We start from the raw sequence: 23,250 nt of genomic DNA, 5'->3' as shown, positions 1-23,250 counted from the left end.
GATGGAGTGGAGGGGATAGAGCTTTGCCACTCTCAGGCTGGTAAAACCCTCCTCCTAGCCAGTCTGCTCCTTATGGGATGGCCAAGCTGCTGGCCAGGACAGACAGTTGCGATGGGATTACTGGCCCTGGCACAGAAAGAGCAGAAGGTGGAGATGAGATGCTATCCCACCAACAGCTCCAGCATCGGGGGAGCCTTCTTGGTGGCCAGGAAACCATATAGAAGGCAAACCCTTACCTTCTTCCTGCCCAACCCTTATCTTGAGATGGTGAAGCCCACATTGTCAGCTACTGCAGGGACTGTCACCCATCCTCTCTGCCCTCCCTCCCTTCCCCTCCAGGTTTGGTTTCCATAACAACCCCAGAAGGTGGGAGGCTGTGCTAACTAGCAGGTAATGCCCAGCCGTGAGGGGGGCCACCAGAAGAGCTCTAGCTGGAGAGTCGCAAGCTGATCCTGGCGGGCTTCCCAGCACCCTGGCCCCAGATGTTCTCACAACCCCTAAATCAGGTGGGGTGGAGTATCAGGTCAAAACCTGGCCAGAAACGTCAGACTTGGGGTTCCTCTCCCATCCATCCCATGGTTAGGAGTTAGGAGACTTGGTTTTAGTCCCAGCATTGCTGCTGATTCATTCTATAATTCTGGGCAAGTGGTAGGTTCTTTCTGAGCCTCAGTTTCTCCATCTGTATAATGGAGGATGGATGGGGAGTTTCACTGAATGGAACCTTTCAGCCACTCAATTATCCTTGGAGCCTCTTGTTATTGAACCATTTTGTCTATAACAACGCATTTCAGAGGCAGTAATTAATTGGTTTTCATAAGGCAGAATCACTGTCAATCAGAGCTGCCAGGTCAGTTCAGCCAGGAGCCCCTGGCTGACATACCAATGGGTCCTAAAGCCCTACAGGAAGTAAACATGCCATTTCTGAGGTGCTTGAAAGTGTGGAGATTGCCTGAGCTTCTAAGGCCCCGCTCTGCCTTGTCAACCCCGTTCTGGGAGAGTGAGGGCAAGCAGAGCCTGGTGGGAAGGCACACCTGCTTTGCAATTCCCAGTGGAAAGAGTGGTTCCCCATGAAATTCCATGGGGAATGAGACCTGAATTTTTCACGAGACAGCACAGGAAGGCTGGTGAAGGGCCTGAGGTCACACAGAGCATCTTCCCAGATCATGGGCTGAGCACAGGCCAAAGCCTAGCCAGGGTGATGACTTTTCCTGGGGTCTAGGGTCATCTCTGTAGTAACACTGTTTTGCTCAGGTTCCAGGATGGGGAGATAGGCTCAGGCAGACGAAGGCTCCTCTCCTGCCCAAAGCACCATTCTTTCCTGTGACACTCGGCCTTTAAGGTCCTTTGGATTACTGGCCACAACTCCTTAGAGCAGCCTGGAGCCCAGGCCCAGCCTGGCAAGCCTACTCCATTCCCAAGTCAGTGTAACCAACCTGGCTCTGACACAAAGAGTCCTCCCTCTCTCTCAAACCCCAGACAGGTTCCCTGCTCTGTGTTCTCAGCTGATGATGCTGCTTCTTGTTCTCTGAGAAAATAGAAGCAATCAGAAGAGAAAGTCCTTCGCTCATCATCAGCTCTATCAATTCACCTCCATCTCCACCCGAAATTCTGCCTTCCCTGCCCTTCAGGCCAATGCTCCACCCTCGCGGGCCAACTCAAGGGCTTTGCTCCCGCAGTCCCCCCTCTCACCTCCATCATCAAGTGTTCCCTCTCCACTGGATCATTCCCACAAAGATCATTCCCACAAAGGGAAGCCTACAAAGATACTTCCCTTTCTTGTAAGTTCTCCCTTAACCCACATTCTGTCCCAGTATAGCAAATCCCACAAAATAGATGTCTATGCTTGCCATACCCCCCTTCTCTCACTCTCTCTCGAACCCTCTTTAATAACTGGTATGCATCCTCCCGTACACTGGAACCCCTCTTGTCAAGGGCACCAGTGACCTTCACACTGTCAAATTCAACAGTCCATTCTTAGTCATCACCTTCCTTAACCTACTGTGGTGTGTTTCCAGTGGAATCCCATTCCTCAGGTGGCTTTCCGGATACTATTTTTGTCTGGCTTTCTTCCGCCCTTTCTGGCTTGTTCCCTCCAGTTTTCTGTCCTGACCTTGAGATGTCGGAGTGTCCCACAGGATATTCAGGCTGCAGGCTACACTCATTCCTAGGTGATCTCATCTGGTCTCCTGGCTTTAAATACCATCCGTATCCCTATGGCTTCTAAATTTATATCTCTACTTTGGACCTCTTTCCTGAACTCCAGACTGGAATATCCAGTTGCCTACTCAATATCTCCCCCTGGATGCTTTCAACCATCAAACATTCCAAACCGGTCTTCCGATTCCCTTCCTCCCTCAGTCAGTGCCTCCCTTCAATTCTCCCTTTTAGTAAATGGGAACACCATGCACCCAGCAGCTTCTCACAACAAAAACTACCTCCCATCAGTTGCACCTGCAGAATCTGACTAGGTTCTCTCCTTCTCCACTTGGAGCTTGGTTCTGGTCACTCTCCTGGCTACCAAAACAACCTCCACCTGCTTTTCAGTTTGTGATTCAACACAGTAGCCGGGGGCAGGGGTGGGGGTCTCTACAGAATGTAAACGAGGTCACGGCTCTGCCTGCTCTTATGCCCCAATGGCTCCCACCATACCTGGCTCTTGCCATGACCTAGGGGCACTGTACAGTCTGTCCCCTATCCCACCACTCTGCCACTTCACCTCCCATCACCCTTCCCTTTGCTCACTCAGCTCCACCCAGGCCTAGATGGACACTGGATTTGGGGCAAGTTGTACACTGTTTCTTGCAGCCAGTTTCCTCCCTGCAAAATGGAGGGCTGGACTCAGCTCCCAAACAGGGTTTTTAGAAACAGAGGTTCTGATGCGTTTTCTAGCTACCAGGTTCTCCATCTAGCTTGAAAGTGCCCCTTCTGCAGGGTCCAGCTTCCCTCTTTGTCCTCTCCCCCACAGCATGGTTGAGCTCAGGGCTGCTCATGTCTGGGGTTCAATAAAGGCTTTGTCTTAAACAGATAGATTCAGTGAATCCAAGAATCTCAGAACGTGGGCGCTGAATTAAGCTTTGATACCACTGAGCTCAGCACTGTCTGTTCACAGGAAAGCTTAACTTCACCAGCTTTTCTCCTTGCTGAGGTGTGGGACTCAGTCCCCCACACACAAGGTCCTCGGCCTTCAGCAAGGCTTTGATGGCCAAGCCCCTGACCACGGCTTTTGCATGGCAGGCCCGCCCTGCTTAGTCATCTCACCAGAGCCTAGCATCCGTTGCCTGAGACTTCCAGGGTGAAGTCCCACCTCCACACTGACCCCTCAGCAAGGGTTTCCTCCTGGGCAAGGAGGTAGGGCCTCAGCTGGGTTGTGTCAGGCCTGGTCACTTCACTTTCTGGTGGGCTCCCTGTGCATCCTTGGCATCTGTTTTCTCATCTGTAAAATGGGCTAAGTACCCCTATCCAGTCTTGATGGATGGCATAGAGTATCCATTGGCTCATGTTAGTGACCCAGCACTTTAAAATATGTCAGTGACCAGGTGCTCTAGAATATGCCGAAAGCAGAGTCTCTTAATGAAGGGAGCAGATATGCTGGGGATGCCCAGGCACCTTCCCAGGTTCCTTCTCATTCCTGCAATTTCATTCTTAATCACCTTGGGATCCAGGTGGTTTCTCTTGGTGGGAAGAACAGAGGATGCTCAACCAGAATCCCACTGGTGTCCCTTCAGCACAGGGCTGCCGTGGAGTCACAGGTGAGCCAGGGGGCCTAACCACCAAGGCCTGCCTGAGTCTCTGTGTACCCATCTGTCCTCACCAGGATGCGCTGATGGTCTCCACCCTGCCTTGCTTCAGCTGTGTGCAGAGCTGCCTGTGGACTGCAGTGGGGAAGTCAAGAAGGGTGGGTGACATGTGGCCTGGGGTGGTGTACACCCCAGTGTGGTCGGGCATGGCACAGCACCGCATAGCAAGCAAGATACTCACGCCATGACAATCACACTGAAGTCCAGCCAGTTCCACGGGTCCCGGAGGAAGGTGAACGCGTGCAGGCAGAAGCCTCGGGCCAGAATCTTGACCAGAGACTCAAAGGTGTAAATGGCGGTGAAGGTGTACCTGGAGGAGAGGCCGGCGGGGTTTCTCAGGGAGGTTGAGGCCTGTAGGCCTCATTAGCCAGGTTCCCCATGTAGCACAAACACCATGTAGCTCCCCTTACTGGAGGTCATCAGACCAGGCTCTCTGCAATGCCCTATGGGGATTGTGGGGGGAGCTTTGTTCTAAACATCTGGCGAATGAATCAGTCTTCCTATTTATTGAGTGGCTGCATGTGCCCATCTGAACTCTCCGTGTTCTCTCTCTTAGTTGCTTGGTGTAAGAAGACCTCCCACCTATCTCCTCACCAGCCCTGGGGGCCCATGTGCAGGTTTCTGGTGGACACCGGGTCTGTCCTGCAGGACAGTAAGGATGGGTGGAGTCACTGTCCCTCACCCATGTGTGTATATACTCAACGGCTAAACAAAAAGGTCTCCTTACACCAAGCACTAAGAGAGAGAACGTAGAGAATTCAGGTGGGCACACGCGTGCACTCGATAATAAATAGGAAGATGGATTCATTCGCCAGATGTTTAGAACAAAGCTCCCTCCCTGCATGCCAGCTCTGCCATGGGGGCATTGCAGAGAGTCTGGTCTGATGGCCCCGGCAAGAGGAGCTGCACAGGGCTTGCACTACATGGTCCATCCTCAACCGCCTACAGGGTAGATGGGTCCAGCTGTCTACTTTGGGCTTGGAGGAGTGCTGCTGTTATAATGTGTGGGGCTGGGTGGAGGGCAGTTCTCTCTGCCTGGGGCAGCCCGATGACTCCAAAATGCCTAGATGCTGGGACTGTGGTCCCCAGGCCTGGAGTGGGAGGGCTGCAGCCCAGGTCTCATAGCAGCAGGTTGCAGCAGCACTGATAGCACTACTGGGTTCTGTGTGACTGTGGAGGACTACCAGGCAAACCGCTCTGGGAGAGAGGCTGTCTCCACATGCTGCCGGTGTCCTGAAAACAGGAGCCAAACGCAGTAAGGCCTAGCCAGTCTGCTTAGAACTTCCAGGTAAGGTACTTTTGTTTGGGAAGAAAAGAGCAGACACAGTTTTTTAATGAGAATGGCTGCAGGAGGCAGGACTTGGGGGGAAAAAGGCAGCAGGGTGTTCCACTGAAGTGGGGATAGCCCTGGACCTTTTTCTGGCTGCCACGCCTCCTAGTTGCAGGATATCAGACCAGTGATTTCTCCAATGCTTAGTCTCCTCATCTGTCATGTGGTGCTAGTTAGTGGCTGTACCTACCCTACTGGGTTGCCATGAGGGTTATAGGAAATGACACTTAGTGTTCTTTTGACAGTGCCTGGCATGCACTAAGTGCTCAATATATTACTGTTATTTTGGTACTATTTCAGAACCTTCTTCAATGTCAACAATCCTCTTTCGTGAGGACAGGGAGAAGCACCCTGCTTTGCCAATCTGGAGCGATTCTTCCCCAGAGGGTACCACTTAAACAAGAACTTGGCAGAACTTGAAAAGGCAAAAGAGGGTAGAAGCTGAGACAACGACCCCCTCCACCCCACCCATGTAGATGAGTTTCTGGGCCTGGACACAGCCCCCTCCCGGGTGACTTTAGAGGTCGTGGCACGGGACATGACAGGAAGGGAGGCGGCCAGGTAGAGAGGCCCTGGAGATACTCACTCAACATACTTGGTCCAGGGTGGAGGGTCGTGCTGGGCCATGAACACACAGTTGGTGAGGATGGTGCACATGATAAGCATGCTGAAGAGCGTGGGCGGGGTCAAGGAAAGCGGAGAATCACGGCCACCACGCCCCCACCCCTGAGGGGCCTTCCTAGGGTCATCACTGCCAGGCCAGTGCCACCAGTTCAATAAGAGAGGGGTTCTGAGGAGACACGCTGGGGCTGTGACCAGTCTGTGCCAACCCTCACTGACGCTGGTCTCTTGTGGCACTTGTGGCTGGACCCCGCCCTGCTCCACAGCCCCTAATGGGCACCAGATGGTGGAAGCCACACCTCTGGCAGGGTTCCCTGTAGGGTTTTGCGTGGAGGGAAGGAGAAAGGGTGGACCCCAGATCTCAGAGGTGACGGGCATTTAGAAACTGCTCCTCGGGGCAGGGACGACAAGAGAGGCAGTGCTCCAGGTTCTTTCCCTTACTCCTTATTTATTATGTTTCTGAGTTGGAGTTTCACTCCACTGCCCAGGCTGGAGTGCAGTGGCACTCTCATGGCCACCTCAGTGTCGGCCTGCTGGGCTCCGGCGATCCTTCTGCCTCAGCCTTCCAAGTAGCCAGAACTACAGGTGTATACTACCATGCCTGGCTAATTTTTGACTGTGGAGACAAGGTCTCACCAAGTTGCCCAGGCTGGTTTTGAACCCTTGGCCTTTCAAAGTGCTGGGATTACAGGCTGAGTCACTGAGCCCGATCTATTTTTTATTTTAAAAACTGGGGGTACAATTCAGGATTAGGTATACAAGTGGTCATCCTACAGGTAAAGTTTGGGCCTCCCTTTGGTCCCTACTTTGCCTGGTTTGAGACCAGGTACCTTTATTGATGTTGTGATCCCCCCGCCCCCATCTCCACCCTGCAGTATCCCACTACTGCCAACCAATCCCTTTCTTATAGTATTATGGTAAATGTTCAGGGTCCACTGAGTGAGAACATATGGTACTCTGTTCTTTGTTTCTGCGATAGATCACTGAGTATGATAGATTCTAAATCCATCCAAGTTGCTGCAAAGTCCATATGTTTGTCCTTCTTTATGGCTGTGTAATATTCCACTGTGTATCAGTGCCACATTTTTTTTTTACCCAGTCCAGTTTTGATGGGTCCCTCACTCACTTCTAGGGACACAGCCCAGGTGGGACTTTTGCCTAGGATTTTTCTGCAGAAGTGCTCTGCTACCATCGTCTGCTGACACTGGGGAGGCAGGGGACACTCCTCTGACTGGTCCCTGCCTTAATCTTCTCTTTTTGTCCTCTGATTCACCTGGTAACTTCCTTCTCACCCTTCAAGAACCCCGCTGCAGGACCCCTGCCCCCAGCAGCCTGCCTTGACTTCTTGGTTGTTGCTGCCTCTGCACTCTTAGGGCATCACGCACTCCTTTTAGCTGTAGTTGCTCGCTGAATGGCGATGCTCATCTGTCTCCCACCAAAAGAGGAGCTCTTCAAATGCCAGGAATATGCCTTGGGTCCTTGGCCTTGAGCTGAACTGCTCCAGGCTTTGTCTAACTCAGATTCTGGTTGCAAGTCCTAGCTGCTGCTTCAGGTTGGACAGAGCTCTAACTACCCTCCTCCACTCCTGCCTCAACTTTGCAAGACCTATGGAGAAGCCAGGGCAGATTCTGGGTCTTCTGCAGGCTGGGACACCCCTAGGGGCCTGGCCTGGAGCAGGAACACTGTGCTGCCCTCACAAATTTCCTCTCTAGCCCCAGAGGAGAGGTTGAGCCTCCCACTCCCTACGGCTGCCCCTGGGTGTGCCACACCGCGCTCCAGCCTCAGCCCCATACACACAGCAGCCAAACTGGTAATTCCCACAGGCTGCCCCAGAGCCGAGGTAATTGAGCTCCAGGGGCTGCTTCTTTCCTCTCTAGCACAGCTCTACCTTGCCTGTCAGGGAGGCCAACACAGTCACACTACAGACCAGGCAGAGCCGGGTGCTGATTGCTTCAGCTGAAGATAGGGGAGAGGGCTCTCAAGGAATCCGACCAGGTAGATATATGTCCTCCACGCCTCCAGTCCTCCTTCTAGGGAATTCCTCCAGGTTACCATGAATTCTCCAATTTTTCATCTGAGATGAGAAGGGGAATCAGACTTTGGAAATCCCCCTTAGTCAAGCCAGGTCTGCTCAGCTCCAATGCCATGGCTCCAGGAAGCCTTGACTTCTCCTTGGCCAGAGAGCTGGGGCCCCTCAGCTTGTATCCGACTATCCCTCTGCCTGTGTAGGGTCTTCAGCTTTCAAGCCAGGGTCAGATACTCATCTCAGTACCACTTCTCCCTTACACATGTGCGTACACACACACACACACACACACACACACACACGCTGCTCACACCCAGGCTACGTGCCAAGGCTTTCCTCCCTGAGTTGATAGTTAACAAGCCCCTCAACCAGTCTTCATTTATCCCCACGGATTCATTGCTAAGCTGTCTACTGAGAATCCTGGATCATTCCTGAAATATGCAAGTAATGATGCCCAAAGTGAATCTTTACTGAGCCCTGCCTAGGTGCCAGGCTCTGTTCTCTGTGTCCATTCACTAATTAGATTCTCCCATCGGCCTGGTGAAGTGGGAACTTTCTTTCCATTTTAGGAGATGAGAAGACTGAGGCACAGGGAGGTTAAGTTGAAGGTGATTGTGGTGGGCAGAATAATGCCCCTATCACCCCCAAGATGACCATATCCGAATTGCAGGAAACTGTGAATCCGTTAACATATATGACAAAAGGGACTTTGCAGATGTGATTAAATTAAGGATCTTGCGATGGGGAGATTCTGGATTGTCCAGATTGATTCAGTAAAATCATATGAGTCCTTACAAGTGAAAGAGGGTCAGAGCCACAGTGTTGTGATGTGAGACTCAACCGGCCACTGCTGGCTTGAAGATGCCAGGGGAATAGGAGCCAAGGAATGCGGGCAGTCCCCAGAAACTGGAGGTCTAGAAAACACTCCTTCCCTCAGAGCCTCCAAAAAGGAGCACAGCCCTGTTGACATCTTGATTTTAGCCCAGTGAGAACCACTGTGGATGTCTAACCTCTCAATTTATCAGGAGATAATTTTCTGTTGCTTTTAGCTGTCGAGTGTGTGTTAATTTGTGACAGCAGCCCTAGAAATCTACTACAGAACAGCCCCTTCAGGTCCCCTCCCACTGTGGAGCTCTTCTGTCCTCTCAATAAATCCTGCAAAGAAAGAAAGAAAACTACTACAGGCACAAAGCTGATCAGTGGCAGAGCCACTGACAGCCCTGAGCCCCCACTTGCCCTGATCTAAGCCTCATTCTGGGCCCCCCTGCTGCACCACCTCTGCTTCATGACATGAAAGGCCACCTGGCCCACTCTCCTGCCTCCAGACTGGAGGGCCTGTGTGAGTCATGCTGCTTCAGGCTCTCACCTGCCAAGCAGGTATGCTATTCCATACCTGGCCTCTGCCGCCCACGGGGCAAGGTGAAAACCAAATGAGGTAAAGAGTACCGTTAAATGCAAGGAGACTACCACAGAGGAGGAAGGATGAAATTATTAGTCATTTGAAAAAGGAAACCCTATATGAATATGTGTGCCTGACCCTGAGTGGGAGGCAGTGGAGCCACGTACGTACCCACGATGTTTAGATGAGGGGTGCTATGAGAAATCAGACAGGACTCTGGCTGAGGTGGGCAGGAAGGCTTCCTCAAGGAGGCACTTAGACAAGCACCAGAGGCTGGCCAGGGTTGCTCCAGCAATCAGTCAGCCCAGCTGGCCATGGTAAAGCAGGGTGGACTGAGAACTGGGGGAAACCCCTCTCAGTGGAGCCAAGCACCTCACAGTTCTGGGGGTATCACAGCTCTCCTTAGAGTGGAGAACAGGCCCCTCTGCAGGGAGCAGTGGGTGTAGACAGGCTGCTTTGGGCCAGAGGACTTGGCTGGACCTGGACAAAGGTGAGTGAGAACTCTAACGCCCAGACTAAGGGTACACAGCCCTTCTGAATCCTGTCAGTGAGGGCCTAGGTCTCACAGTGGGCCATGATAAGGGTTGGGTTTTGCCTTTTCTGGCCATAGTGATGGCTTAGGATGAGGTGTGGGAGCCTTCCCTGGCCTTGAGGTGGCGCTTACATAATTCTCAGTCATTCCACTGTGTGTGTGTGTGTGTGTGTGTGTGTGTGTGTGTGTGTGTGTGTGTGAGATCTCTTCCTACCTAGACTGGACCCCTGGTGCATGTGCATGTTCTGTGCCCAGAACATACCCAGGTCCCCCACGGATCCCAGCATGCAGCCAATACTGGAGAGATGAGTCAATTGAACTCCTGGCCAGGGCACACCTCTTTGCACTACTGGTAATTTCAGACTGATGATCGAGCTGGTCCCTTATGTGGGCAGAGGCAAAGGCCAGCTCTCCAGGCCCAAGCTCAGCTGAACATCTTCAATCTTGTCTTGTCATTGTCCCCAAACATCCACTACCAGCCTCACGATTGAAAGGCCAGCAAGGAGGGCTTGGGTGGTGGAGAATACCTGACACTTGGGCTGCCTAAGTCTTCAGAGCCCAGGGAGTCACGTGACTCCCAAAGAGAAGGAAGTAGCTCTGTGGGGGGAGGGGTATTTTCATGCATTTGTGCTATTAAATGAACATGCACGCACATACACACACAAACACAAGGTTTGATTGCCCATTCGAATCTGGTGGAGGAACGTGGGAGGATTTTGTGAACAGATCCTTTGCACCCAGGAAGGCAAAATGCTTCTCGGTGTGAACAAGAGCCCTCTCTGAATGTGACTGTGGTAGAATTTGGAATTCAGTTCGTTTCTTTTATTTGATCCCGGCAGGAACACATTCTGCAGGATTATAACAAAAATATGTAGGGAAAAAAAAATCATTCTGCATGCCCATATTCACTATTTCGGCAACTTCCTAGGATTGGATGGCCAGCATGGAGCAAAGAACAAGGCCAGACTGGATCAAGGTACCCACACTGCAGTCTGCGAGCTCCTGGACTGTCTCAAGTGAGCAGGTTTTCTCGCCAGGCCTCTTTTTCCTGCCCTCTTTTAAGTCTGTCTTTGACCTATCTGCTCTTCCCAAAGAGCCTAGCACAGAACTCTGCATGTGTAGAACTTAGTAGATATTTGAATGGGTAAAAGAATTTTAAGCAGAGCAAAAGTTCACAGGAAATCTAACTTCATTAGAAATGCACAGTGACTGACAACAAGTGCACAGTTTCTTCTGGGGTGATGGAAATATTCTGGAAGTAGACAGTGGTGATGGCTGCATAACCTTACAAGTATACTAAGAACCACTGAAATGTGCACTTAAAATGGTAAATTTTATGTTACACTAAGTATATCTCAGTTTTTAAAAAATGCACGGAGAGCTTGAAGATTCCTAGGCCTCACACTGGTGATTCTCCTCTGGAAAGGGCTAGGAATTTGCATTTTAACAAACTTCCCAGGAGAGTCTGAAGTGGTCCTCACAGACCAACATTTGGAAACAATTGCCCTTGGAAATGTTATACAGAGACCTTGCTAAAATGCAGGTTCTGGGGTGAGGTCCAAGATCCAGCAGTTCCTACAAAATCCTGGTGGTGCTAATGCTACTGGTCCGTGCACCATACTCTGAATGTCCCAAACCCCACAAAAATAGGTCTCTTCTCCCCCTGGTTCCTGCTGAGTCCACTAAGTGACACTGTCAAGGGCCAGCAATGTGCTCCCATCCCCATGCAGTGGCGTGTTAAGGCAGCCACTATGAGCCCAGTACAGGGCCTCACTGATGCTCAGAGCTTCCCTGGGGCAGGCTGCTCAGAGCCCTCAGGGCCAGACCTGCCAGGTAGAACCAGCACTTCACAGTCTCAGAACCACTGCCCAGTGGACCCTCTGGTCAGGCTGGAGTCTCGAGTGCCCCCGTTGCCTCCCTGGCTCACCTGCCTCCCTGCCCCTTGGCCCAGTCCAGCACCTTGCAGGAGCCCTGGAGAAACTGCTGCATCCCTGGAGGCTTCTGTGGCTGCCAAACAGGGCTGGGTTGGTTAGATACCTGGAGGAGAAGCCCCAGGTGAGAGCCGGAGGATGCTTTCAGAGAGGCTACGCCCTTGAAGTGAGGCCTGAGATAGGCTCAGAGCAAGAACTCTCATCTTTCCTCTTCTTGTTGCTCCATTCTTCTCCCCAGGCTGTGATCACCACTGTTTGTGTAGCTGCCTTATCACTCTGCCTTACACTCCACTGTGGGGAGGGGCAGAGGGGGAAGGCTGTGAAATTCCCAAGGGGCCAGGATGGGGTCTCATTCGCCTCGACACCTCCAGGGTGGCCAGCAAAGAGCCTGCGACCTACAGGGAGCTCAGGAACAGTTGCAGGATGGCTGGAGATGAATCTAGAAACACGTGTGCCCCACAAAGTAAGATGCAGTTGTGAATGGTAGGCTGACCCCTGAATAAAACCATTCCCCCGTGTCTGCCCTGCCCTGGGGACCGCCCTGCTGATGCCACAGCCATGGCCTGTGGGGTTTTCCTGAGACACACACGCAAGGTAGAGGTGAGCTAAGGGCCACAGGGTTTGGACTGGGTATTGGGGAGCAGAAGAATATGGAGCCATGAAGGAGCATCCCCTATCCCTGCCTGGAGAAAGAGTCCCTCCCCTGCCAGCCTCAGTCCCAATTACTTAGTCCCTCACCAGGCAGCTGTGTTCTTGAAGCCTCCTGCCCTGCCCAGAGGTTAATGAGTGACGTCTTCATCTTGGCCTCAGAAAAGGCCCCTTAGAGGAGGGGCTGAGGGGCACCTTGGGGGGCGCTCTGTCAGGCCAGCCCACCAGACCCACAGTCAGTCCCCCTGCCTAGCCCAGCAGCACGGCTTAGATTAACAGCAGAGCCACCTGCAGGTGTCCACTTGGCCTGGTTGCTGCTGGCCAGAGGAAGGGCTGCCCAGGCCCTTTCAGTAAAGTGCTGATGCCACTGACTGTGCAGCTGGCACCACCCTCCCTGAAGGCTTCCATCTGCGGGGCCCCTTCTCCGAAGTCCAGAAAACAGGCATGATTAGCACCCATGCCGGGTGCTGCCTGCACTCAGCCCCTTTGAGGCCCAAGCCCGGTGCGGGTCCCTCATTACACGGCATCACTCCAATGGCTCTCCTCCCAGGCCAGAGCTTTTTTAGGTTGTGGTTTCTATAATTTAACGCTAACCAGAGTTCTTTGAGATACTCTGAAACTGCAAACATTTTGTCAACACCTAATCAAAAAGCAAGTGTTGCCTCCCTCGAATGATGCCCACATGTGAATAAACTGGAGGCCTCTTTATTGGTTTTTCTCTGGCTGAGCCCTGGCGACCTGCTTGAAGGTTCCTGTAAGTGGGTGGGGCGGGGGAGGGCCCACGGGGTAGGGAAGGAACATTTGGAGCCAATATTAGAGCCAGAAGAACACTGATAGGTCTCATGTCTTCTGAGATCCTCAGTAGCTTAGCTTCTGGGATGTTCTTTTGAAGAATCAGAGAAGGGTTTCTCAAACTGTCCTATGCCAAAGAATCCCCTGGGGACCTGTTAAAATGCAGGCGCTGGCTTGGCAGGTCTGGGGGTAGGGTCAGAGGGTCTGCGTTTCCAAGCAGCTCCCGGGTGATGACCAGGTGGCTTGTCTGAGGACTGGCAGGGAAGCAGCACCACCCTCATTCCCTAAGCTAGAAAGGGGATTTGGAGGGGGGCAGCACCCTTTGCACATCCCCAGGGTGCACCCAGCAGGATGCAGTGCAGGGATTAACTGCAAAGGATATGAATGAACCAGAATCTTCACGGCCGCTCTCCGGATGGGGTGGAAGGGACTGAGGACATACAAGGCATTGGTGGCACTGAACCGGAAGATGGTCTTGCCTTTGTTCAGGACGATGAAGGTCTGTGGAAAGACAGTGGCATTAGGCCCTTGTGCAGAGAGGCTTTTGGGGGACAGCTGTGGGCCCAGAGCCCTTGGGCCATGGCTGAGGGGTGGGGTGGGAGAAGGAGGGACCGAGGGAAGGAAATGGAGGGGGGACAGCCAGTACATTCAGCAGGTCAATAGACTCATCAATAGACTCACTGCTTTGCCCATGAGTGGGGTGGAGTAAGATCTAGTTTAGGGGAATGTCCAGCTGGTTGAGCTTTAGTTTCATTTCTAAATTAAAGTCCCAATAAGAGGGGGCCTTTCAGGGTCCTTTGCCCAGCTGCCATCATAGCACAGGCTGAGCAGGTCCAGTGATGCCTTTCTTCTTTCCTCCCCTTCTCTCTCAGCTGACCCCTCCCACTCCGTACCAGGCCCACTGGGAGGGGTGTGGCTAGGGGAGCTGGGTCAGCAGGGAAGACTTCTGGACAAGGAGAAGGGAAGAGAAAAATGCAGAACTAGCCTCAGAAAGAGTTTCTCTGGGGCCCTGTCTCCTGGAATCCAGGACAAATGTCACCCTCGCCCTACCCCAGAGGAGGCAACCTAGTGTCTCCCTCTGGGGGGACCATAGGCAGCCCAAGGTGGACCCCCTCCTTGAGTTTCAGAAGATCTCTTTCTACATGGCACAGTGGGACACTGAGAGCTGGAGGCTGAGCCACATGCACAACAGGTGTGAGTTTGAGCCCAAAGCAGCCCTTGATGACAGCAGTCCCTCTCACCTGCCCAGGTGTGTGGTGGGCACAGCTCTGGGATCTCATTTCTCCAAGGCCTGAGCTGGTGGGACAAGGGTCTACTTAATCTGGGCTGGGGAGACAAGCTGACCAGATAGATTAGAACCTAACATCCTGCTTTTGTACTTCCATCACCCTGTGGGGCTGCAGGTGGCATGGGAAGGGACCAAGTGGAGGCAGAAGGTGAGAGGCCCCAATCACACCTGGAGCCACTCTTCAAGCATTCTCAGACACAGAAGCAGAAGAGATGGTGTCCCCAACTCCTCCCTGGCTCAGCTGCCACCAGTCCAGCCCTGACCCCAACCTCAGTGGGGACCACCTGCTGTGACTCCTGCTGGTCCCCGCTAATGCCAACCTAATTGCCACCTGTCTTCTCACTGTAGCCTTGACTCACTAATGCTGTGGCCTAACCACATCCCCAGTTCTTACTGCCAGCTTTGACCAATCATATCAAGGCCCATTCACACTCACTTAATCCCACCTACCAGCCTAACTCTGACCCCAAATGTAGCCCCAACCCCCTGACCCTGACCCCTTCAGCCAGGGGGAAGTTCAGCTGGGAGCCTGGGAGCAGATCCCAGATCTTTTCTCAGGCCTGTTTATGTAGACTGGATGGGTTTCCCCTTCACACCTACATCTACTCATGGGTACACACATGCCCAATGACATGCCCCATGACTACCCTCAGGCTCCTGGTCTTAAACACAGTCTCAAACCAGTCACACACACTCACACCCGCCATGTGCTGACACTCAGTCACTCTCTTACACTAACCACTCTAGTCCTGCCTGCCCCTCAAGTGCTTCCTCAGTCTGGTGCTGACTGCAGTAATGTGTGCAGCCTTCTGGGGAAAGGCCTCCCCCAAATTCAAATCTGCCTTCCTCTAACAGTGAGGCCCAGAAGTGTGGGTGGCCAAGTGGGGAGACCAAGCCTCTGCAGGAACCCTGTATATTGTGGTCTGGCTAGGTGCAGGGCTGGGCACATGGTCCTGAGAAGGGAGGCCAGGGTATGGGGTAGGCGACATGCTGGGGGGAAGTCTGAGTCACCCTGTCCTAGTGGACAAAAGCCACTTCCTCAGTAGGAACAATGACAGAATGCCCCTTTTCCTCCCTATACTCAGAAAGAACAATGGCAGAACATCCCCAATCACCACTCGCTCCATCCCTCTAAGATCTTCCACTGGCCTTCCGGGTCCCACTGCCAGCCCATAAGGCCCAGGGAACCGCTGCTGTGGCCCCAGCCTGAGCCAGCAGGCACAGCCAATGCCTGAGAACTTCTCTGTGCTGCCAGGGAGTGGGGTGTGGGGGCCACAGGCTGGCCCTAGTTAGAAAAAGGGACTACACTCAGGCAGGGCCCCAGATCAGGGCAGAACTCAGGGCTTGACTTCAATTCACACACACACACACACACACACACACACACACACACACACACACACAGGATGGGGGGAGTCCTTCAGAGGTGAAAATCTAACCACAGATAATCCCCAAAGAAGGCACTCTATAAGAGGCAAGATTTCAACTGAGGCTACCCTCTTTTCTTCACAGCATCAAACTAGCATCTCAGACTGCATAATTCCTATCTTTCATTCCAGAACTCCAAAATTAGGGTGACTGGAATACAGATCACCAGTGACTCATTCCCCCCAAAACCCGGGGGAGCACGCCCTCTACAGAGCCCCATATGGAGGCCAGGCCCTCTCCCGGTCTGCTCCGTTGACAAGGTAGCTACATGGAAGGGTAGGCGGGGTGCGAGGTGGGTGCAGTCACCTTTTGGGTGCTATAGAAGGGGTCCAGGTCCTCCAGGGGCTCTCCGATGAGCTCTCGGGGTGGGTTGCCATAGAGATCCGGCAGCTTTTTGGAGGCCTGCAGGTCCAGCTGGGGGCGGGGCACCTCCTCCTCAGGCAGTCCTTCACGGCTCTCCTGTGAGGTGGCCGAGCCACGGGCTTGCTTCTCCGCCATGCGCTTCTCGATGGCCGCCAGGGACTCCCGTGTGAACCTGCGGAAGCTGCTGGTGCCCCGAGGTAACAGGAAGTTTGCCATCTTCTCATCCTGCTTCTGGGCACAGGCTCTCCTCACGCGGCCTGTGGGGAAGCTGGAAGACATAGACAATGGGTCTGATGCTACCCCCAGGGCCAGAGGGCAGGGTGGCCACGCCTGTTGGGGGTGACTGTGCTGATGGAGGGAAGGACACTGCAAAGATGCTCTGTATTGCCCACTACTCCCCAGGCATACCTAGGCAAGGCTGGCCTGGGAAACCCGGAGCCCTCCAGGCTGTGGGGCACGCATGGGGACCAGCAGGGAGGTCACCCTCCTCTCCCATCCTAACCAGCGTGTCTGGATGCAAGGGTGGCAAGAGCGACTGTGTCATCAAAGTTCCTTCTTTCTGCCCCACTCAACATGAAAGGAAACATTTGCACCTTTTAGTCTCTTGACTGCTATCACTTGAGACACTTCCACAGCTGGGTTGAGGAAGGATGCTCCATGGCGCCTGGTGTTTTTATTTAGTAATTTTAAAAATTATTAATACTATTTTTAAAAATGTGTTCTTTTTTCGTAGAGTTGGGGTCTCACTAGGGTTTGCCCAGGCTAGTCTTAAACTCTTGGCCTCAACTGATCTTTCTCCCGCCTCAGCCTCCCAAAGTGCTGGGATTACAGATATGATCTTACTGTACCCAGCCTGTGGCTTCTTTTTATCCAGATCCCTAGCAGAGCTGGTCCTGAACAAACAAGTGACCGAATGCTGGAGAATGCGCAGGTGAGGAGTAAGGGCGTTAGAAGGTTAAAGGAGAATCACTGTTTCCCCTCCTCTCAAGCCTGTCCCTTCTAGAGGAAGCCCAGGAACCCTATGAGAGAAACCAGAGGCCTCCTAGGCTAATGCCCAAACTCAGGGAAGACTCCTAGCCTGAGTGGAGGGGCCTGAGGGTGAGGGATATTCTGTCTGGTCTCCCCACGGCACCATGTGCTTATATGAGGGAGGGTATCCAGATTTCACTCGTTGACTTGGGGCACAGGAGACTGGTGGGACATCTGTGTTCGCTGCAGGAGACCTACGAAAATCCTGTGGGCTTTTGGAAATAGCTGTATGACACCTTTGGAGTTATCATCCAGATGTGCATACCCCGGTGTACTTAGCTGGGGCAGAGCCCCTGTTGAGAGGATTGCAAACAAACAAACAAACAAAATTCCCTAGAATATGGCATCCTTCCTAAACAATCTGGTTTACTTTCTTGGAAAAATTAAAATACAGTATAAAATTAGCCTGACACTTTAGGTAACTTGAAGACAATTCTTACTCTTCTGGCTGACTTCTGCACCTGCCCCCCATCCCCTTTCAGAATACATACACCCTTACAATTTTTTTTTTTTTTTTTTTGAGTTGGAGTCTCACTCTGTCGCCCAGACTGGAGTGCAGTGGTCGCTCCCGGCCACCGCAGCCTTGACCTGCTGGGCTCCGGCGATCCTTCCACCTCAGCCATCTGAGTAGCTGGAATTACAGGCGCGCGCTACCACACCCGGCTGATTTTTTTAATTTATTGTAGAGATGAAGTCTCGCCAAGTTGCCCAGGTGGGTCTCGAATCCGCAGGCTCAGGCAATCCACTCACCTCAGCCTCCCAAAGTGCAGTATTACAGGCTGAGTCACCGAGCCCAGCTCCCTTACAAATTTTATAACAACCAAATAACATTCTAGCTATACACTGAATTATACCGGAAAAAAAAAAGGGAAATGCTGATGGAGCACTCTGGCTTCCCACACTGCTCCTTGTTCTCCTCCTCCCAAATATAATCAGATGAATGCTGATCCCAAGTGACACCAGAACTGGAAAACAGTGACCACTCATCAACTAGGACATCCAGCCGGCACATGCATGTGACGCCAAACCGGGAGAATGTGGCCCCTGGTGGCCTCAAATGATCCAGAACCTGGTGTGAACATGCTCTGCCTATGACACCGAGGCAGAAGAATGCACTCCCCATTGCTCCACCAAAACAGGATGTGGTCTGAGAGGCTCCTGACTGTGACATCAAGCCCGGAGGCTGCGTCGCTAATTGCCACATCAAACCCAGGAATGGCAGGCACCCGCTCAAGAGGGCAGGGTGGACACCTGCCGGAGATCTCAGCCAGGACAGAATCCCTTGATCTTACTCTTGCAGAACATGTCACCAACGACCTCAATGAGCTGCTGCAGCACTGACGTGACCGGCAAAGGGCCGGGACTTCAGGGCTGCAGCCCCAAGCCTTGTGCATTGCTGTGAAGCAGGCACCTGGCCAAGTGACAGGTAAACAGTGAACAAACACAACACAGCCAGGCTTCAAAAGGGCGACCCTGGTCCCCTGGGGGAAGTGTGGCATGGAATGTGTGAAGGGAGGCAAGACAGAGGTCCAGGACCTGTGCTCTAAAAGCCATTACATTTCCTGTATAGTTTTCTTGTGTCATTCAAGTAAAGTTAAAGGAAACTCTTTGTTAAAAATAGCAGGTGAGGGAGCGGGTTCTCATTTTATAAAAGCTTTTCCCTGTCTCCCTTCCATCTCTGAATGAACAGAGAGACATTTGTAACACCCATCATCTAATGTGAATGGGGATTTTTTTTTCCCCTAGCTGGTAGAAATGTGGGTAATTTAAAACTTTTTTTCTTTGTACTTTTCTTCATTGCTTACATTCTTTATGCATTTGCCTTATTTTTTAAAAAACAGAAACAATGAAGTCATTAGTCTTTTTATTTAAAAAAAAAAAAATTCAAAACCGGTCTGGATGACAGCAACCCCTTGCAGGGTGACCCTCTTCACTGGGAGCAATTGCTAGTTCCATAAATTGGGAAGCCATCTCAGAATTATTTGCTAAAAATAGTGTTCTCCATCTCACTGTACCCATCTGTGTCCATATGCCTGCAAGGTTTCTGAGGACACATGTATACCCATGGACCTGCAGAGGCTCATGGCAGAGGCTCACTGGGGTGTACGTGTGCACGCATGTATGTGTGTGTGTGTGCATGTAAGCTTGCACCTGCACATATGTCTGTTCTAATAAAGGTGTGTTTTTAATTTGTGTTAGGTGCACATAAGTGGATAGGTCGGTGAATTTATACAACTTGAACAAACCTTGCAACTGGCACCTAGACCAAGAAATACATTGCACCCAGGCTCTCAGGCTTAGGTTTTCCTCCAGCCACACACTACTACCCTCTTTTGCCAAGGGAACTGCTCTCCTGACTGCTAGTGGCATGGATTAGTTTCACCATCTATGTAGTTTGGGGGTTCTTAACAGACTCCTTGGAGGGGTGGAAAAAGAATTCAAGGGAGAAATTGTATCTCCTCGTTAATCTCAATCTCAGATTTAGCCTCTCTTTCTATTATGAATATAAGCAACAACACAGAAGTGTTAGCAGAAACTGCAACCAAAAGAAATGGCAGATACTTCCCTGTCCGGTTACAGTTGCTGCTGGTGTCTCAAGTATAATTAGTGCTCATCGTGACTTCAAGATCCTAGTGCTTAGATCCTCCACTAGATCTTATTACTTAAAACTTTAATAAAGTTGTAGTATTATTCACAATAGCAAAAACACGGAACCAACCATGGTGCCCATCAAAAGAAGACTGGATAAAAAAAATGTTTCCTATACACAATGGAATATTAGGCAGCCATAAAGAAGGACAAAATTATGAGCTTCGCAGCAACTTGGATGGACTTAGAGGCTATAATACTGAGTGATCTCGCACAGAAACAAAGAATCGAGTATCACACGTTCTCACTCATAAGCGGACCTTGAGCAACTATCGTAATACTAAAAAAAGGATTGGCAGTATAACGGGAAACTGCCAGAGGAGGCGGGGGAAGAGGGGCACCTTACCAATAAGGGTACCTGCATAATGAACATTTGCATACCTAACCCTGCATTGTACCCCACATATTTAAAATTAAAAATTAAAAAAACTTTAATAAAGAAGCACATATATTGCTATATCAAAAACTGGTTATGTTCTGATAGCTATATTTCAATACAATTGGTTTACTGTTTAAGCCTGTGTCTTCTATTTTGTCTTGAATATGCAACCCGCCTGGGCAGGCTAGACCTCATCTCTACAATAAATAAAAAAAAAAAATTAGCCGGGCATGGTAGCACGCGCCTGTAATTCCGGCTACTTGGAAGGCTGAGGCGGAAGGATCGCCGGAGCCCAGCAGGTCGAGGCTGCGGTGGCCAGGAGCGGCCACTGCACTCAAGTCTGGGCGACAGAGTGAGACTCCAACTCAAAAAAAAAAAAAAAGAAAGAAAGAAAAGAAAGAAATATGCAGTTCTGAGGTGGGCTTCTTTACCCAGCTGGTCGAGAAAGGCTTGGTTGCTGTTCAGGTGCTGATCCTGAGGTCCCCTCCTCTCTACCTCAGCTTCCTCATCTGTAAAGTAAGGGAGGATAAGGTGACCCTCTAGATCCTTTCTGAGAGTCTCTGATGCTCTTACTACGTTCCCCACACAGCAAGTTGCAGCCAGTCTCTTGGCCACCAGCTCTGACTTACCAGGACTCTGCGTGATTTCTGGGTAGGGATGGAGGACGACACAGAAGGCTCTCCCAGGAGAAAGCCGGGCCTTGGGACCCTGGTCTATCCCACCCTTGGGCCTGAGAAATTCCACTCTGAGTTCCACAGTGGCCCTGAGGGAGAGGCAGAGCAACATCTAGGAGCCAGGCCCCAAGACCCAAAAGATGGCAGAGATCACAGGGGCAGGCATCTAGGTTCACATGTTCAAGCACTTCCACAACCTCCCCAGTCTTTTTCACCCCAAATCCTGGTGATAAGGCCCTGGGTCCTAAGAAGGGTCTTATCCTAGCTGCCCTCCAGCAGAGCATCCATGCTCTCGGGACCCTGGTCTGGAGGGGTATAGGCCACCCTGGGGAGCAGCTGATTCCAGATGAAATTCCCTGCTCCCCAGCAGCCAGGCAGCTTCAGGTTCCAAAGTAAACCCATCAAGAGCGTCCTTTGTCTCACAGTGGGCGGGCAGGATCTGTTTTCTCCCTTGTTGTCCTGCTGCCTGCACCTGGCTCTGGCCCTGCCCTTCCTTCAGCAGCTAGGGGCCCACGCCCTGCTGTGACCCAGTCAGGCTGAGCCCTGGCTGCAGGGTTTCCAGGTGGTCTGAGGATGCTCTGGGTTCAGGCTCAACCACACCCTCAGGCCTAGAAGATCAGGCCCCCAATTTTTGGGGGAAGGGCACCCTCCCAGCTATGGAAGGCTGTCGGAGACAGCATGTGAGCAAGGGGCTGCTGTTTCCCACAACTCCAGCATGCGGGGGAGGCTGGACCTGGCCTGACTCTAAAACCACAGCCACTCCCCCTAACGCCAGCACCTCATGAGTGCCCCTTGCCCGGGACAGCTGCTCCATCCGAATCAACTTCACCGTCTGCACTGGCCCTACAGCCACTCCGGGGCTGGGACGACTCCGTCCAGCTGACCACTCTGCCTGGACCAGTTTCCTCTGTACTTTAGCATTACTCTTTAACCACTCCCCACCCCTCTCCATCCTCCCTCAAGTTTATCAACCTCTGGTCCAGGCTCATCCTTCCCTCAGTCCTGCAAGCTCCTGAGAGTTAATGGGAGAAGATACAAATGCTCCTTTTCAAACTGGTGCCCTCTGACATCCTTTCTCGGGCACTGGCCACAAATCCCTAACCCCCACCTAACGTTACTGCCCCCATCTCAATGCCACTACCCTGGGAGTGCCTAAACCATGGCACCCTACACCATGACAGTGCCTCTCTCTCTCCATCCATCCCACATGTGCAGCCCCCGTCCAGAGACTTGGACATTCCCAAACACTCTCTGTGCCCTGAGCAAAGCCAGAGTCACCCCCTGCTCTGCTCACCACCCTACCTCCTCCAGGACCCCTTCTGACCTCCCTCCTCTGCACCCCCACACCCGGCTCTGGCCCCTTCCTGGCCTCTGTGGGTCACTGGCAAGGCCTGGGGATGAGTCAGCCCTCCCCAAGCAGCCTGGAAGCCTCTTGTTAGGGCAGGGACAGGTCCCCGCACCTCTGACCCACTGGACTGTATTACAGGTATTCACATCTAGGCAGAGATGCTGTGAGGGAAGAATACTGTTCACACCAGAAACTGGACCCATATTGCCTGCTCAACTGGTCTTCCTTGAGAAGGATTTCCTGAATGCATGGGGCATGCAGCTGTGCTCAATCACTGATGGCTGCAGTGCCATGACATGGACACAACAGCCTGGGAGTCAGAGTACAGCCATGGATACTGTGCAGGGTAGGGGACGGATGTGGGGTAAACAACTTGCCCTGGTTTACACAGGGCTTTCCTGGTTTTAGCACTAAAATTCTTGCATCTGGGGATATTCTTTAGTCCCAGACAAAGCAGGGTGATTGGTCACTCTAGGGGTGAGTCGGGAACTATTGTCTGTCTCCTCACCCCTCCCTATCTGCCCTCTTTCCCTGATCCCAAAGGCAGGCACACTCCAGCGTCCTGAGTCATGTCTGGCATTTTGGTCGCCTTGGAATCAGAGCCTCTGGAACATAGCATGCAAAGATTATTCTTTGCCATGTAAATTTATGCAAAGCATTCTGTGGAAGTGGTTCCCAGGCTTCCTAGAAAATCTCCGCCTGCTTCCTCTGCTCTGCACTCCTCTCTTGCCCTGCAGTCCAAGTGACCCCGGGCTGGAGCACCTACCAGCCAGAACCTATAGTCCCACTGGCCCCAGGCATGTGGTCCACCTCTGCTCTGAGGCCCACCTCTGCGGGTCCCCGGGTACTCCCCTCCTGCCTGCCCCACAGTGCTAAGAGGCGGCACAGGGAGAGGGTATGGGTACCCTTAAAGCAGGGGTTCCCTCCTCAGAGGAGGTCAGGGCACCAGTGACTCCCTCATCACATGCTGACCACACCCCACAGATAAGCTCCCTCACCACACCCCACAGATAAGC

At 52.2% G+C, this 23,250-nt stretch overlaps 1 protein-coding gene across 9 annotated transcripts in view; it reads right to left on the bottom strand.

Annotated features, from left to right (window-relative positions):
- Positions 1 to 23,250, bottom strand: part of SCN5A (sodium voltage-gated channel alpha subunit 5) — a 100,519-nt gene that overhangs the window by 69,888 nt on the left and 7,381 nt on the right. For 8 of the 9 annotated variants that reach the window (XM_008053206.2, XM_008053208.2, XM_008053202.2 and 5 more), the window contains exons 1-4: positions 16,099 to 16,420; positions 13,459 to 13,577; positions 5,714 to 5,803; positions 3,979 to 4,107 (exon numbers count right to left, since the gene is read on the bottom strand). In XM_008053206.2, coding sequence (XP_008051397.1) covers positions 3,979 to 4,107; positions 5,714 to 5,803; positions 13,459 to 13,577; positions 16,099 to 16,371 — 611 coding nt within the window. In that variant the 5' untranslated portion in view covers positions 16,372 to 16,420. Of the gene's footprint in view, positions 1 to 3,978; positions 4,108 to 5,713; positions 5,804 to 13,458; positions 13,578 to 16,098; positions 16,424 to 23,250 lie in introns of those variants that run through there. The other variant, XM_008053200.2, reaches the window with a different exon arrangement.

The sequence above is a fragment of the Carlito syrichta genome, unplaced genomic scaffold (genome assembly GCF_000164805.1).
Source record: "Carlito syrichta isolate Samal-C Ts95f unplaced genomic scaffold, Tarsius_syrichta-2.0.1 Scaffold287955, whole genome shotgun sequence".
Lineage (NCBI taxonomy): Eukaryota > Metazoa > Chordata > Mammalia > Primates > Tarsiidae > Carlito > Carlito syrichta.
The sequence above is the reverse complement of the archived record's forward strand: the minus strand, read 5'-3'. Positions and strand labels throughout refer to the sequence as shown.